General features: G+C 35.9%; 1 protein-coding gene across 16 annotated transcripts in view; it reads left to right on the top strand.

Annotated features, from left to right (window-relative positions):
• The window catches only part of LOC127848902 (uncharacterized), a 54,783-nt gene extending 50,532 nt beyond the window's left edge, over positions 1-4,251 (top strand). For 15 of the 16 annotated variants that reach the window (XM_052381576.1, XM_052381592.1, XM_052381589.1 and 12 more), the window contains 2 exons: positions 1,807-3,110; positions 3,512-4,251. In XM_052381576.1, coding sequence (XP_052237536.1) covers positions 1,807-3,110; positions 3,512-3,623 — 1,416 coding nt within the window. In that variant the 3' untranslated portion in view covers positions 3,624-4,251. The remainder of the gene's footprint in view (positions 1-1,806; positions 3,111-3,511) is intronic. The other variant, XM_052381577.1, reaches the window with a different exon arrangement.
• The last annotated feature ends 12,351 nt before the right edge of the window (positions 4,252-16,602 follow it).

Raw genomic sequence — 16,602 nt, 5'->3', positions numbered from 1 at the left:
AGTTCAAAGATGAGCATGTGATGTACCGATACTCGCTAGTATGAACCTGTAACGCAAAAAAGCAAACAATGAATTCTTTGTTTGTTCATTTCCGATAGTTGTTGTCTTACACCTTCCATTGTTCGTCAAACTTGCAATAGGGAGCATCACACTTTGAAACGTTTAGTATTTGTCAGTTATTTTACTGAGAAGGAGAAGTACCATTGCGGTAAATAATAGCACAGTTCTGCTGTGACGTCACTTATTGCTAAGCTGACCGATATATAGGTCACGTGGTTTAACCACAGACAAAGGATTCACTCATGTGGATTCACTCATGTTAATTGGCACTACCCCTGGTAATTGTCATAACGCGTATGCTATAGGGCGAAACCATTGATTCATACCGGTTTACAAGGTTATTTACCCTATAACACAAATGTAATGGTCCGTTGCCCTCAGGCATGCACCTGTCATGTTTTATGATGTTAATCTGGTTGTTTTAAAACCCCATGATCGAAGTGTCATTAGATATCGAAAACAGGACCGAAATTTGGTAAAATAGCGCTGTAAAATAGACCGTCCGAAAACTTAGAGACATTAATTATGGAAGAAAACTCGTGTGTCCGAAAATTAAGTCACGAAAAATAATTATTTTTGCTAAAAAACGGGGTGTCCGAAAACTTAGAGTGTCCGAAAACATTGAGTAATTACGGTAGTTTTTATCCAATCTTCACCAAAATTGGTCAGAAGTTGTGTCTTGATAATGTCTAGGGCAAGATTGAATATGGGTCATGCCGGGTCAAAAACAAGGTCACTGGGTCACTTAGTGCGTTTTAAACATCACAATGTTGTCCGCTCTCTAATTCAAGTAGTTTCATCCAATCTTCACTAAACTAGGTCAGAAGTTGTATCTAGATAATGTCTAGGTCAAGTTTGAATATGGGTCATGCCGGGTCAAAAACTAGGTCATGGGGTATCTTAGTGCCTTTTAAACCTCACCATGTTGTCCGTTCTCTAATTCAAGTAGTTTTCATCCAATCCTCACCAAACTTGGTCACAAGTTTTATCTAAATGATCTCTAGGACAAGTTTGAACATGGGCCATTCTGGGCCTAAAACTAGGTTACGTGGTCACTTAGTGCGTTTTTTAACATTCAGCATGTTGTCCGCTCTCTAATTCAAGTAGTTTACATCCGATCTTCACCAAACTTGGTCACAAGTTTTATGGAGATGATCTTAAGGCCAAGTTAGAACATGGGCCTTTCTAGGTCAAAAACTAGGTCAAGGGGTCACTTAGTGCGTTGTAAAAATTGAGCATGGTGTCCGCTGTTTTTTTGTGAAGACAACATGCAAAATATTATGTGTCAATGCGGCATGTGGGGGTATTCGTCACGTCTGTGATAAAGCTCTAGTTATATATAGAGTACCATCTATTAATAAAGCCAACATCTTTTAGTATACCGTCACATCTTTTAATATACGATATCATCTTTCAATATACCATAACATCTATGAGCATACTGTATCATCTTTAAATATACCATAACATCTTTGAAAATACAATTACATCTTTGAATATACTGTAACACCATTGATTATACCATATCGTCTTTGAATATACAGTTACATCAATGAATATGCTATAACATCTTTAAATATACTGTAATATCCTGGAACATATTGTAACATGTTTTTATATACTGTTATATCTTTAAATGTGCAGTACTATAACATCTTTAAATTTACTATAACATCTTTGAATATACCATAACATCTTTGAATATACTGTAACATCTTCAAATATAACATGATGTTCTTTCTTCAGAGGCAGAAACTTCCAATGAGTAACGGAAGTGCCTTTGACCCTGTGTCCCATCTGCGTGTGCCCCTGGCTACCCCCTGGGGCCACAACCTGGGGAGTCGACAAGAGGCCATGGAGCCCCCAAAACTCTCTGTCACCGCCCCGGCTGAGGATTCCCTACCTATACAGGGAGACAACTCCGTGTGGGACCGGGCTAGGATGAACGACAGAGTTACTTGCCCTTATAGTAACAGAGCGTCCAAGTCGCCGGAGGCACCTCCAAGTGAGGAGATTTTCCACAAAAAGTTTGACAAGTTCAGAAAATTGATGCCCCCGCAGGCCGGCACTGAAGAGACGAAACAGATGGAGAATCTGAGCCTGAACGATGACAGGATGCATGGCGAGGTGATGGTTGTAGATGGGGAGGACGAAGGAGAGATGAAGGGGAGCAGTTTTAGAGGTTCCACAGCTGAGCAAATCCGGAAGTCGGCTGGTGAGTCTCACCCCCAGCTTCTTGCCCAGCTGAAGTCGGCTGGTGAGTCTCACCCCCAGCTTCTTGCCCAGCTGAAATCTGGTCCTCACTTTATGCCTGCAGTGATTCATTCAGCATTTCCAACGATGACGGCTGGTCCGTCCCCGTTCCAGAATGTTCAGCAGAATCATATGTCGGCTACATTAATCAAACACGAATCATCTTCTGCCAGTCCCAGTGCAATGGAAACAGATATGGTAATGAAGTTGAATGGGAGTGGCAGTTTCACCCCTGGTGGTAGCGTAGTTTTGTCTGTTCCACAGAAGCCCTACCCGGTCCACAGTCCCACAAGCAACGCCCATAGCAATCACCATAGCAACGCTCCGCCCACTGGACAATCTCTGATGAGTAGCCACCCTTGCCTGCAAAACATTCTCCACTCTGACAGTGGCAGCCTACAGAACAGATCCGGGGATGTGCACTTTCCCCAAGAGAAACTTCTGCTGACGACCGCAATTACTGTCAAAGGGGGCGAGATGCAACGAAAAGTTCCAAACTCTGAAGGGATGGCTTCGCATTCACAATCTTCCGCCGCGAACAAAGCTGGGAATGATGATGGCAATAGTTTTAGGAACGGGCATGCTCAAAGTGGAATGTTTGGGGTCCGTTTAGGGCCTCGACCACCCATGGAGGGTCACCCACCTTCCCAGGGGTTGGTGAATCAGTATCTCCTGTACCAACACATGTATCCGCAGATTGATCCCCAGCAAATGCAGTCTGGGATGGCGGCCTACAACAAACACCTGGCCAGTATGCAGCAGATGGTCTATGGGGGAAATCCAGCAATAATGCGCAGGTAATGCAACATTTTGGGAAATACTTCAGGGCCGTCGTTTGGTCGTTTTTCGGGCTGAAAATTCGGCCCCATTCCCCCCTTAAAATAGTATACTTTTTACCCCTATTTCAGCTAAAAATTCTCACCAGGTCAAACCTTGTACCCTCTCTAGAGGCTACATTTATGACTCGATCTTGAGGATTTTGTCAGAATGTTTCTATTGATAACACATAGGCTAAGTTCAAATCAGCGTCACGGGTGTCCTTAAAAATCAATTTCTTTTACCTGGATTATTTCTTAAATCAATCAATTGTGAAAACGGAAAATTACCAATTTTAAGTTATGGATATTTCCTCATTTACTGCTTGAAATATATTGTGAAAATTATATATAGATTGAACATTTGTTTATGTCTTTTCCAGAAGCAGTGGCGGTGACCTTCCACTTAATCTATCTCAAGTGTCAGCGGCAAATCATAGTCCAGAGGAGGCAACTGAAATGATTATGAAGATCAAGGAAGAAGTGCAGTCTTAGTAACTTCCCTTTGTTATAGGAATTTTTTAAAGATCGAAATGTCAGCAAAGACTAAATCACTTTTGTGGTGTTTGACATAGATGGTAAACAATTAAGAGGCATACAGTTGTAATTCTAATGAGAAACTTTGGAGCTGTTTTGATTGCAAAGGGAGAAACTGTCATTTTCAATGTTCTGCATGTGTGAAAGTGGAACAAGTTTTGAAAGACAAAATACTTATTGTGGTCCAAAACAGCGGGATACTCAATGTAGTGTTACAGATTTGGCAGCTGCAAAAAGTTTATCACTGATAAGAAACAGTTATTTTAAAATCATAGTTTATTTTAGTTCGCAAATTATGTCATTCTGCCAAGTATTGTTTCTTAAAATAAAAAAAGTATACTCGTCACACTTAATTAAATGACTTATCATCAAACTGATAATTAAATGACTTATCATCAAACTGATAATTAAATGACTTATCATCAAACTGTTAATTAAATGACTTATCATCAAACTGATAATTAAATGACTTATCATCAAACTGATAATTAAATGACTTATCATCAAACTGATAATTAAATGACTTATCATCAAACTGATAATTAAATGACTTATCATCAAAACTGATTTATAATGTGTATGATGTATTTTTAACCAGGTTTTCCGAAGGAAAAAACTGGTTATTAGATTGGCGAATGCGGGCGGGCTGGCTGGCTGGCGGGCTGGCTGGCGGGCTGGCGGAATAAGCTTGTCCGGGCCATAACTATGTCGTTCATTGTCAGATTTTAAAATCATTTGGCACATTTGTTCACCATCATTGGACGGTGTGTCGCGCGAAATAATTACGTCGATATCTCCAAGGTCAAGGTCACACTTTGAGTTCAAAGGTCAAAAATGGCCATAAATGAGCTTGTCCGAGCCATAACTATGTCGTTCATCGTCAGATTTTAAAATCATTTGGCACATTTGTTCACCATCATTGGACGGTGTGTCGCGCGAAATAATTACGTCGATATCTCCAAGGTCAAGGTCACACTTTGAGTTCAAAGGTCAAAAATGGCCATAAATGAGCTTGTCCTGGCCATAACTATGTCATTCATTGTGAGATTTTAAAATCATTTGGCACATTTGTTCACCATCATGGGACGGTGTGTCCCACGAAAGAATCACGTCAATATCTCCAATGTCAAGGTCGCCACGACTAAAAATAGATTAAAAAAAAAAAAAAAACTTACAAAGGGGGTTAATTTTTTTTGGTCATTTCAAAAGTTCAGTTTGAGTTTTCTCCCTTTATCAGATTTTTTTTTCACAATGAAAACCTGGTTTTGTGACAATTTTGTCCCTTGTTTTAAATTAATTAAGCTTCTCAAAAGATGTTTTGACAATCTTTTGTATATTCTTTTATTGTCCCCTACCGGTTTCACGGGAGGGGACTTATGGTTTGCGCTCTGTGTGTCCGTCAGTCTGTGAATCTGTCACACTTTTCTGGGTCCTGCGATAACTTAAAAAGTTCTTCATATTTTTTCATGAAACTTGAAACATGTACAGATGGCAATACGGACAATATGCACGTCATTTCATTTGTTCTTACATCAAAAATTCTGGTTGCTTTGGCAACAAATATATATATATATATATATAAAAAATAAAAAAAATCTGACAATGGTGGAGCCGGTAGGGGACATATATTGCTTGGCAATAGTCTTGTTTAAGAATTATTTATGATTGTTCTAAATTATACTTTTGGCAGGCAGTTGAAAGACCAACAATTTATATTTAACACAGTGAGATTAAATGTTATAAAAGTTCTGTACAGAAATGGTTATTTATGTTAGTGATATAGAGTGAAATCATGGTTATATTTAAGGCAGTAAAGTGATACAATAACATGTACATTAAGTGATATGTAGCATAATGTAGATATAAATAGAAATTACCAAACAAACAAATATTACATACGAACAGAAAAGGAAAGAACTGAAAATAAATGCAAGCGTAAATTGGGAAAACGTCTTAAAGATGAGTAAAAGGTGGATAGAAATAGGATGGAAGTAATGAATAAAAAGCAGACAGATCTCAAATAAATGGGAAGAAAAATCTGTGAACATTAATTAATTAATGCTCAGTAAATACAAAACTTTGTGTGAAAGCTGGTCAGATTTGTATATTTTTTGGTTGTTGTTTTTGTTACTGACATACAGTTATTTAATTAATTATTTATGACTTTTGCAGTTTTAGTGCTCGCTTTTTGTATTGATACAACTTTTAATATATTTTTATAATATTAATTATGTAACACAGAGCATGTCTCTATAAAGTCATTTGAAAATAAGTGTCATTTTGGCCGTACTCGCACTATTTAAAGCTAAAATATTTAGCAGATATCATTTTACCATTGGAGTTTAACTTTCGTATTTTATGTCATAATGCATTTTAAAATTGTGAATGTCATTTTAACCTGGAAGGTTAATGCGAAATGTTTTGATTTGATTGCTTTAAATGGGAGTTATTGCATGTTGTATTTTCTTATAAACGTAACATACATGTTGTTTATATGCTTAAAAATTATTGGTAAAGACTGAAAATGTGTATTATTTATGTTTATTAACTTTTTCTTGTACATGTTTTGAGAGGTATTTATTATTTTGCTAAATCTTACGTAATGTGTAAATGTGTTGACTTTGGTTGAATTAATATATGAGAGTCAAAATTGTAATTTTAATGCAGCAAATACATGGGAAGCATTAAAGTTGCATTTGGTTGTCTGTTGCCGTACTGTGTGCACTAAATTCTCTTCAACTTATAGGCATTGCTTCAACAGCTCAATATACATACTCTGTAGGAAATCATTAATGCAGAAATTTTGTTCGTGACAACTAGTATTGAAATTCAGCCTTGTGTCATATTTTCCACAATTCTGTTAGTAACATTAAAACCCATGGTACAAATTTTGTGCAATTTTAGTTGTTGACATATTTTTGTGTTGTTTTTAATTTGAGCAATGTCATTTTGAATAAAAAATCATGAAATATATTGATGTAATGTCTGATCTTGCAAAATGCCAGTGGAAAGCACCATTATGATTGTTGGTTAATATATAAAATAAAGCACAAATTGGTACTGTATTTGGCTCTTAATTGGCTGGCGTCCACTTCTAATAGGTGTCGCATAATAAGACGTTCAGACATATATTCACATCCTGTTAAACTGACGCTGTTTTGTCTACCGAATACTGTATTAAATCTAGCCTTAACATTCGGCATGTAAACTGTTTATTGTCCCCTACTGGTGAAACCGGAGGGGACTTATGGTTTGCGCTCTGTCAGTCCATCAGTCTGTCACACTTGTCTGGATCCTGCGATAACTTGAAAAGTTCTTCATATTTTTTTTCATGAAACTTGAAACATGGATAGATAGTAATATGGAGATTATGTGCGACTGTGCGTCATTTCAATTTGTTCCTACGTCAAGAATTCTGGTTGCTATGGCAACAAATAATAAAAAATCTGACAATGGTGGAGTTTCACCGGTAGGGGACAATATTGCTTGGCAATCTCTTGTTTAATATGTTAGCTTTAAAAACCAAACTGTTAAGATAAGAAGTATCAGAAAATATATTTTATGGTGCAAAAATTAGCTTTTTAGTGGATGCAAAAAAATAACTTTAAAGGTGAACAATTCAGACAACGAAAATGATATTGTCAGGCACTTATCCTGTAGGAAAATTTCCACTGATTTTCTACTCCTTCAAACAAGATTTAAACCTAATGTACCTTTATTTTTAGCTCACCTGAGCACAATGTGCTCATAGTGAGCTTTTGTGGTAGCCTTTTGTCTGTGATGCATCGTCAATATTTGCCTTGTTAACACTCTAGAGGCCACATTAATTGTCCAATGTTCATGAAACTTTGTCAGAAGATTTGTCCCGGTGATATCTTTGACAAGTTTAACAATGGTTCCGGTTGCTTGAAAAACATGGCCGCCAGGGGGCATTTTTCTTTATATGGCTATAGTAAAACATTGTTAACACTCTATAGAGGCCACTTTTATTGTCTGATTTTTATGAAAAAATTAGTCAAAATTATATCTTGGACAAATTAAAAAATAGTTTCAGTTGGTTGAAAAAAAAAGTCCTTCATGGGGAAAAACATGTCCATCAGGGAGCAGGGTATTTTTTCCAATATGGTTTTCGTAAAACCCTTGTTAACAATCCGTAGGCCACATTGATTGTCTGATTTTCATGAAATGTGGTCAGCAGATTCTTCCAAATTATGGAAAAACATATTTCTATTTATTTGCAGAGTATGCTCAATATTAAATTACTGTCCTGATATGACTTATCCAAAATATAGCTTTGTCACAATTTGTAACAAATGTCTATTTCAAACATAAACACACACAAAAACCTTCTTATGATGTATCTATTTATATATCTGCCGAAACAACAACCCCTTTTTTTCATAAAACAACTGTAACAGACCTTGGTTAGCCTATATACTACTCAGGTGAGTGACCTAGGGCCATCATGGCCCTCTTGTTTATATTTTAGAAATCAATGGTTACAAACATTTTTTTTTTAATCAAGTAGAATTTTCAGACCTTCCTAGAACAAAAACCACTCCATAGGATGAGTGGAATTTTTGTGCTGTGGTTCATTCGAGGTCATATGCTGGCTTCCAACCCTGCCAATACATGGAATAAGGTTATTGCTGTGATGTGAAATGTATAAAATAACCATACATGACTGCAGAGACAATCCACTAAAACAATCAATCAAGATGTCATCTGGCTATCAAAGAAATGGATGCAGGATCAACAACTGACGATGTCTTGGGTCGATTAACTTCATTACTGTAACATTATTATACCCCCACAAACCAAATTTAAGGGGGTATATAGGAGTAAACTTGTCTGTCTGTCTGTCTGTCTGTTGGTCGGTCCGTATCCACTCTCTTATTGAAGTTGTTTTCATCCGAACTTCACCAAACTTGGTCAGATGTTGTATCTAGATGATGTCTATGTCAAGATCGAATATGGGTCATGCCGGGTCAAAAACTAGGTCACGGGTTCACTAAGTACGTTTTACACATTCAGCATGGTGTCCGCACTCTATTTCAAGTTGTTTTCATCGGATCTTCACCACACGTGGTCAGAAGTTGTATCTAGATGATGTGTAGGCCAATTTCAAACATGGGCCGTGCCGTGTCAAATACTAGGTCATGGAGTCACTTAGTGCGTTTTAAACATTGAACATGGTGTTGGCTGTTTTTTGGGAAGACAACATGCAAAATATGTGTCAATGTGGCATGTAGGGGTATTCGTCACGTGACAAAGCTCTAGTTTACTCTTACTTATTACTAGAAGTGGCTACTGTAGTTACTGAACCTGTATGATTTAAATTTAGACCCCAATTCTTGGCAATGAATGTACAAGTATGTGTTTGAGTAACAAACCTAATATTTGATCACTGGTACATTACCCGTTTAACAGTTGTAAATGTTTGTGTACAGTGTAAAAATATTTATTTATTACAGTCATATCAAATGTTGAATGTTTTTGTTTGATAATGGTTAAAAAAAAAAAGTACATAAGATATGTATTTGTTTCAGTGTTTGTATAAAAATTTGAAGGTACTTGTTCTGAGTTTGGCAAAATTACAATAAAAAAATATGTCACAGATTTAAAAGTGATTGTATGCATGGTATTCAAACAAGCAAATAAATGCTCCTGGTTTCGGAATGTGATTTTAAATGACTTTGAATTTAAACATCAATTATACAGGTATATTGTAATTTAATTTATGAAAAATCTCCATTTTGTTGTTCATGTAATGCTGGATGAAGTCATGGAAGTCTTTCTATTAAAAAACTAACTCAGAATGGGCCAGCAATATATGGTCTTCCAGAATGTGCCAGCAATATATAGTCTTCCAGAATGTGCCAGCAATATATAGTCTTCCAGAATGTGCCAGCAATATATAGTCTTCCAGAATGTGCCAGCAATATAGTCTTCACTAGGAGGAGCTACACATTCAATATATTTGGGAGCCTTGTTAATGCTGATTGACAATAATAACAGTAGCTTAGAGTAATGACACACCAGGTTCACAATTGATGCTACTTCAAACTATATTTTTGTTTTACATACTTGAAACTAGCGCATTTAATTTTTGAACAGGCAAATTCTTCCAAGTTTTAAGTTAGAATATCAATACAATTTATGACATACAAAATACATAGCTGCCATAAAGTAGTATTATAGTTTGGTTTGACATTACAACTTAAATTTCTGACAGAATTCCATAGTGATAAATTAAATTTACTTTAATGATGAGATTTCTTAAATATTTACAATACAGTTTATCAATACAATGACTCGAAATGAGACACTAATGATGTGGATGTACGACATTTCCTGGAAAATTTCACACTTTGGTTTAACCCTTTCCCACTCAGAGCGAAAGTGAAAATTACTATGTGCAAACAGGATAAAACAAGAACAGCCTTCAAGTAACTCGCAACCTGTGCAGGTTTTATGCTGTTTGCTGTTCATCAGTATCTTAGGATTGGAAATGAGGCCTTAAAAACTTGAATCTAGTAATAAAGGTGTTTACCGTAATTAAATATAAAAGTGGTGAAGGGTTTACTTTAGGCCATTAGCCTCTCAGCCACTCACAGATGTGTGATGAAAACAGCGTTGCATTTTTTCTGCCCTATAGTCACAGTACATGAAGTTTTTATTTTCTCTTCCTGCAACATTTCACACATTGGTTTAAGTTCAGGCGATTTACGTTTTAGCCACCTGCATATGTCTGATGAAAACAGTGTTGAATAATATCTGATATATGATAGTCTCAGTACATGAAAGTACATGAAAGGTTTTTCTTATAGGGCAAGATCTAGTGTGAAACAACCTTAGTACAAGCTAGCGTATCCCTTCTTCACGCCATTGCTGGACTGGTGAACACCAGTCTGAAAGGCCACATAATCAATGGCAATCAAAAAACACTATTGTAAGAGAAATAAACATAACTACCAAGTGCAAGTACCATATTTTGACGGATAATCATGAAGCTTGCACTGAACATTCTCGCATATCTTAAAACTGTATTAAACTACTTTTGAAACCTTAGAGGTTCGTAGGTAGACTGTATGTGTATGCACAAAACCCAAAACTTTTGCTTATGTCGACCATGCTCTGGGAAAAAGGTGTTTAATGTAGTCTGCTTCAGGAACAGCACTTTACGCTTTTATATTTTCTGTTTCAAGAACGTATCTTCTTAGCAAAAATCAAGTTTAGGCCGAAACTGTTGTCCCTGATTAGCCTGTGTGGACTGCATTAAACCCACTTTCCACATATTTGGCTCATATTATTGCCATTTTGAACGGGCATTTCTTACAAACTGTATGTGGTGTCAGCTCCACATTCCTCCATGTTCAGGAGGTGCAGTGCGCTGTAATCATAACTCCAGCTTTCATCGTTTCACAATTATTTTCCTTGTTAATGTTCATGCTGAAAATTGTGTCCATGAAATATTTCTACTAGAGGGTTCAGGCAAAATCTTAAAAGGGTGTATTGTTTTGAAACCAGGTCTTACAACTATACTGGCAATACTATTTGTTGAAGTGGCCTGATGGAGGTATTTCAGGCAAAAGTGACAGCTCTACTTTAAACTTTTTTATCTTTTAAACTTGCAAAATTTGTTATTTTCTTGTGTTTTCTATACATTTTATGTACTGTTTAAATTTTTAAGAAACCTTTTTACAATACTTTTATAAATATGAATGTGTATACAAGGTTAGAACTATAGTGTGTTACATGCTTTTTAAAAGCATCTTCAGGTTGTATACAATGTGTATGACTAAAGAGTATCAATTATAATTTGAAAATGATTTAAGACTTCTCATGTACATTGTATTTAGCATACAAGAGGGCCATCAAGCCCTAAGGCGCTCACCTGAAAGCCAAAGGAACTAGACAATTCTGAAAAAAATGCAAGCTGATTCATGAAGATTATTTTGGACAAAAAAAGTGACTTTTAACATGTTTTTTTTTATATTTGACCTTGTGACCTAGTTTTTGAGCTTATATGACCCAGCTTCAATCTCTGGCAAAATTTCATTGGGACAAATGTTCTGACCAAGTTTCATGAAGATTGGCCAATAAATGTTGCTAATATAGTGTCAACAAGTTTTCACTAAAGCCATATAAGGACAACTGCCCCCCCCCCCTGGCGGCCATGTTTTTCAACTTTTCAACGAACCATAACCATTTTCAAACTCACTCGAGCTATTGTTAGAACAAATGTTCTGATCAAGTTTCATAAAGATCGGATAATAAATGTGACTTCTAGAGTGTTAACAAGGTTTTGTAGTAAATAGCCATTTAAGGAAAAATGCCACGCCCCCTTGCGGCCATGTTTTTAACGGATCTCAACCGTTTTTGAACTTAGCCCAGATATTATTAGTTCAAATATTCCGACCAAGTTTCATGAGCATTGGACCACAAATGTGACTTCTAGAGTGTTAACAAGGTTTTACCATACAGTAAAGCCATATAAGGAAAACTGCCCTGCCCCATGGCGGCCATGTTTTTCATTCAACTGGAACTATTTTCAAACTCGTCCAAGATATTATTGGGACACATGTTCTGACCAAGTTTCATGAAGATTGGACTAAAAATGTGACTTCTAGAGTGTTAACAAGGTTTTACTATAGACGTATAAGGAAAACTGCCATGCCCCCTGGCGGCCATGTTTTTCAACCAACCGGAACCATTTTCGAACTCGTCCAAGATATTATTGGGACTAATGTTCTGACCAAGTTTCATGAAGATTGGACAATAAATGTGACTTCTAGAGTGTTAACAAGGTTTTACTATAGCCATATTAGGAAAACTGCCCCGCCCCCTGGTGGCCATGTTTTTCATCCAACCGGAACAATTTTTGAACTTGTCCAAGATTTTATTGGGACACATGTTCCCACCAACTTTCATGCAGATTGGACTAAAAATGTGACTTCTAGAGCATACATGCTATAGACGAGTTAACGCGTGACGTCACACGCACCTGCAAAGTTTAGACTCCGCCCACTGGTTGGCAAAAGAGGTGCAATTTATATAAGCGCATATAGAGAAGGTTGACGAAATCTTCGTTTTTAATGATAATCATGCACAATATCGAATATAATTTTACTAATTATGTCTGAATAAAACATTAGCATGCAAGGAAATGCATCTTTGGAACGATTTTATTGTTTTTATTATTATTTGTTTTTACTGACAACGAACTCGGGAGTGGAACACAATCTAAGAGCTCGGTATGTGGTTAAACAAAAATCTCTCTACTTGGCACTTCATCGCGACCATTTTTAGTTAAAAACTTCTCAGAAATTAAAATTCTTTTAGAATGAATTAAATTTAATGAACGAAAACAAATAAGGATAAAAACAAACAACGAATAGGTCAATTGTATGTACGCGACATAGGGTAACTGATTTGAACCTTTATGTGTCTGGAAAAACTTACCTTCTTACACATTCAATAAATTCTTTTATTTAATGTAATTGTTTTATTTTATTGTTCACACTAATGTTGGCACTCTTTGTTGCAGCATTTATATCCCGGTGTATAATTGCACCTTTGTTGTCACAAACCGATTATCTCGTTATGATCGGATACTGTCCAGACAATTACAAAGAACACATGGTGTCATAAACCCAGGGACCTACACTTGGACCCCTGCATAAACCACATGTTGCAGACGAGTGTCTGGTCAGTAAACATAAGTCACGATACCTCTATGTCATCTCTTGGCATATTGAGCAATCATTTAAGCCACATTTTAAAGCTAAAAATACTGATAAGTTAATTTTTTATGAAATATTTTAACAAAAATGAAGATATTTGTCGAAAATGTATTAACGGGAACGAGTGTATATATTTATTAGCCAGTTAAACTTAATAATACATTGTTTAATAACTATACATTTAAATATTGTGCAATTTTACTGCTATGCAATTAAGGTATTTAACGGTACCGGCAAAAGTTAACTCCGCTATTATGTGTAAAGTTTGTACATTACTGCAGGGTCCGAAACACGATCATGAACATAAGCAGTCACAAAAGGGGCCGTTAGATAAATTAAATATATGCATCTATCATAAAATGCTATATTTTTATCACTCCTTATTACTAATAGAGATTTCAATAAACATGCAAAGACAGTTACATTTGGGTAATTAATATGCAGGGTTTTTCCGTTTTTATGGTAAATTGAATTTATATTCATTCAATGTAAACGAAACGTAAATTCATTCAATGTAAAAGAAAATTACCACAATATTTAAAAATAGTACTGTATTCCGCTTTTTAGGGCTTTTTTTATAATTGATTAAATGCACCTCTGACTCTATTGATCGCTGATGAAATAAAACACTATCCACACCACTTAAAATTATAATACAATTAAAATATGTTTTATTAGTGTTTAAATATAATTTATTCAAGTCTTATTATCAGAAAGAATACGGCTAATTTATTGTTTTGTTTTGTGGAATTGTCAGTATTAAGTCTTCCGATCACGTTTACTCTATGCTAATAACTACTTCGTATTTTTATGAAGAGGAAATTTTATTTGTGAATATACATTTATTTGGTACTAAATATGCTATATTTGCACTTTTTTTTAAAGAGTTTTAATGTTTATTTCGTATTTATTATCAATTTATTGACTAAACAAAAGCCCTTTATACATGTTTTACGTTACTGTTACCAGTGTTTTTGCCAACCAGTCAGTGCGCATGCGCGGAAAATCCCGAATGTAAACAATAACAATTAACTCGTCTATACGTCCCGGATTGTCCGGGACAGTCCCGGAAATGAAGAACTTGTCCCGCTGTCCCGGAAATCTGTCAAATGTCCCGGAATTTACAAAATCCATATATACATGTACCTTATCTTAGGCTGAACTGCACCTCGAATCTGTGTATATCTGCAGCGTCTCCATGACAATGCCTACCCGAATAGGCAGACTACGCTACGTGTCAAAATCGATCAATTAACGGGGGTCCTGTTATCATATCGATTGTCTCACGTTCGCGGTCAAACCGAAAAGGCGGCATTGTTTAATGTGGTTGTTAATTGACTTTAATCTACTACGTCATTATATCCTGCTGCGTAAGGGCAAAGGATAGTTGTTCACACATCTCAAGTCCAACATCGCTGAGTAAAAAATTAAAAGCAGTTTATGTGAGCACGTTTAACCGACAAAGAAGTTGAGTAAAAAAGTAAGCATATAAAAACGTCATCCTCACTAGGTTTATTATTGTCTTGTTCTAAACCCCCAGTAAACATAACGTTATAGTAATAAGTGAATTTTAATAACAATAACGCAGTGACGTCACCATCTATGTTTAGAACGCTTACACTGAAAACACGTATCTTGTATCTAGTAACGGAAGTAGTAATGTTTAATTTGACGTTAATAGATCAAGTGTATTTCGGATAGGCTTTCGAACTTTTGCAATTTACGATGCGAAACAAAAAAAAAAAACGTACCAAAAATGCATATGTCTATGAATATCGCTACATTTTATACATGTCCTGGAAAATCGGCAAAAGTCCCGGACAATTTAACTCAATGTACCGGAATTGGTCTGAAAAATTATGGCATGTATGTTTAGAGTGTTAACAAGGTTTTACTATAGCCATATAAGGAAAACTGCCACGCCCCCTGGCAGCCATGTTTTTCAACAAACCGAACCATTTTCGAACTCGTCCAAGATATTATTGAGACACAAGTTCTAACCAAGTTTCATGAAGATTGGACAATAAATGTGACCTTTAGAGTGTTAACAAGGTAAATGTTGACGACGCACGACGGACAAAAGGCGATCACAATAGCTCACCATGAGCACGTTGTGCTCAGGTGAGCTAAAAAACTTGAAATCAAAATTTGCATTTAGTGTACAAGTAGTAGCATTAACCACTTTATTTGAAGATTTGCGTCAATTTTTCTTTGAACTTCTCTTTTAAATACACGATTTTCATAGTCAAGTGCAACTGGCTGCTGATTAAAAAAGCTTCTAAACGCTTTTGCTTTCCCATATTTAAAATGGATAATTCTCATTTTGCAATTGAAGTTGTTTTATTATTTTACAGCCTGGCATTAATTGTATGTCAGTTTTTTAAACGCAATTAAAAATCACTGTACTTTAATGAAGTATCTTTGCTATCATAACATAAAAACATTTATTGTGATTATTTAATTGTATCAAATATAGCACAGCTATGAACTTTTATGATTTGTAAGAATGAAATATTTTATGTTACTAGAGCATTTTTGTAAGTACACTACTTGGATGTTCCTTGCGTTGTTTTAGAGTGATATTAAATTTAAATAGTTATTGTTAAACATTTGAAGAATTTTGTCTTGAAACATACCTATGTGGTTATAAAAGGGCATACAATTAAATGAATTTATCTAAAGTTTTGTTTTGCATGCCATTATATAGTGTGATCAATTCTTAAACAAGGGCTGTTTGTAAAACATGCATGCCCCCCATATGGGCTGTCAGTTGTAGTGGCAGCCATTGTGTGATTACGTTTTTTGTCACTGTGACCGTGACCTTTGACCTTGTGACCTGAAAATCAATAGGGGTCATCTGCCAGTCATGATCAATGTACTTATGAAGATTCATGATCCTAGGCTTAGCATTCTTGAGTTATCACCCAGAAACCATTTTACTCTTTCGAGTCACTATGACCTTGACCTTTGACCTAGTTACCTGAAAATCAATAGGGGTCATCTGCCAGTCATGATCAATGTCCCTATGGAGTTTCATGATCCTAGGCCTAAGCATTCTTGAGTTATCATCCGGAAACCATTTTACTGATTCAAGTCACTGTGACCTTGACCTTTGACCTAGTGACCTGAAAATTAATAGGGGTCATATGCCAGTCATGATCAATGTACCTATGAAGTTTCATGATCCTAGG

Source organism: Dreissena polymorpha, chromosome 10, assembly GCF_020536995.1.
Source record: "Dreissena polymorpha isolate Duluth1 chromosome 10, UMN_Dpol_1.0, whole genome shotgun sequence".
In the NCBI taxonomy this organism is placed as follows: Eukaryota; Metazoa; Mollusca; class Bivalvia; order Myida; family Dreissenidae; genus Dreissena; species Dreissena polymorpha.
The sequence above is the reverse complement of the archived record's forward strand: the minus strand, read 5'-3'. Positions and strand labels throughout refer to the sequence as shown.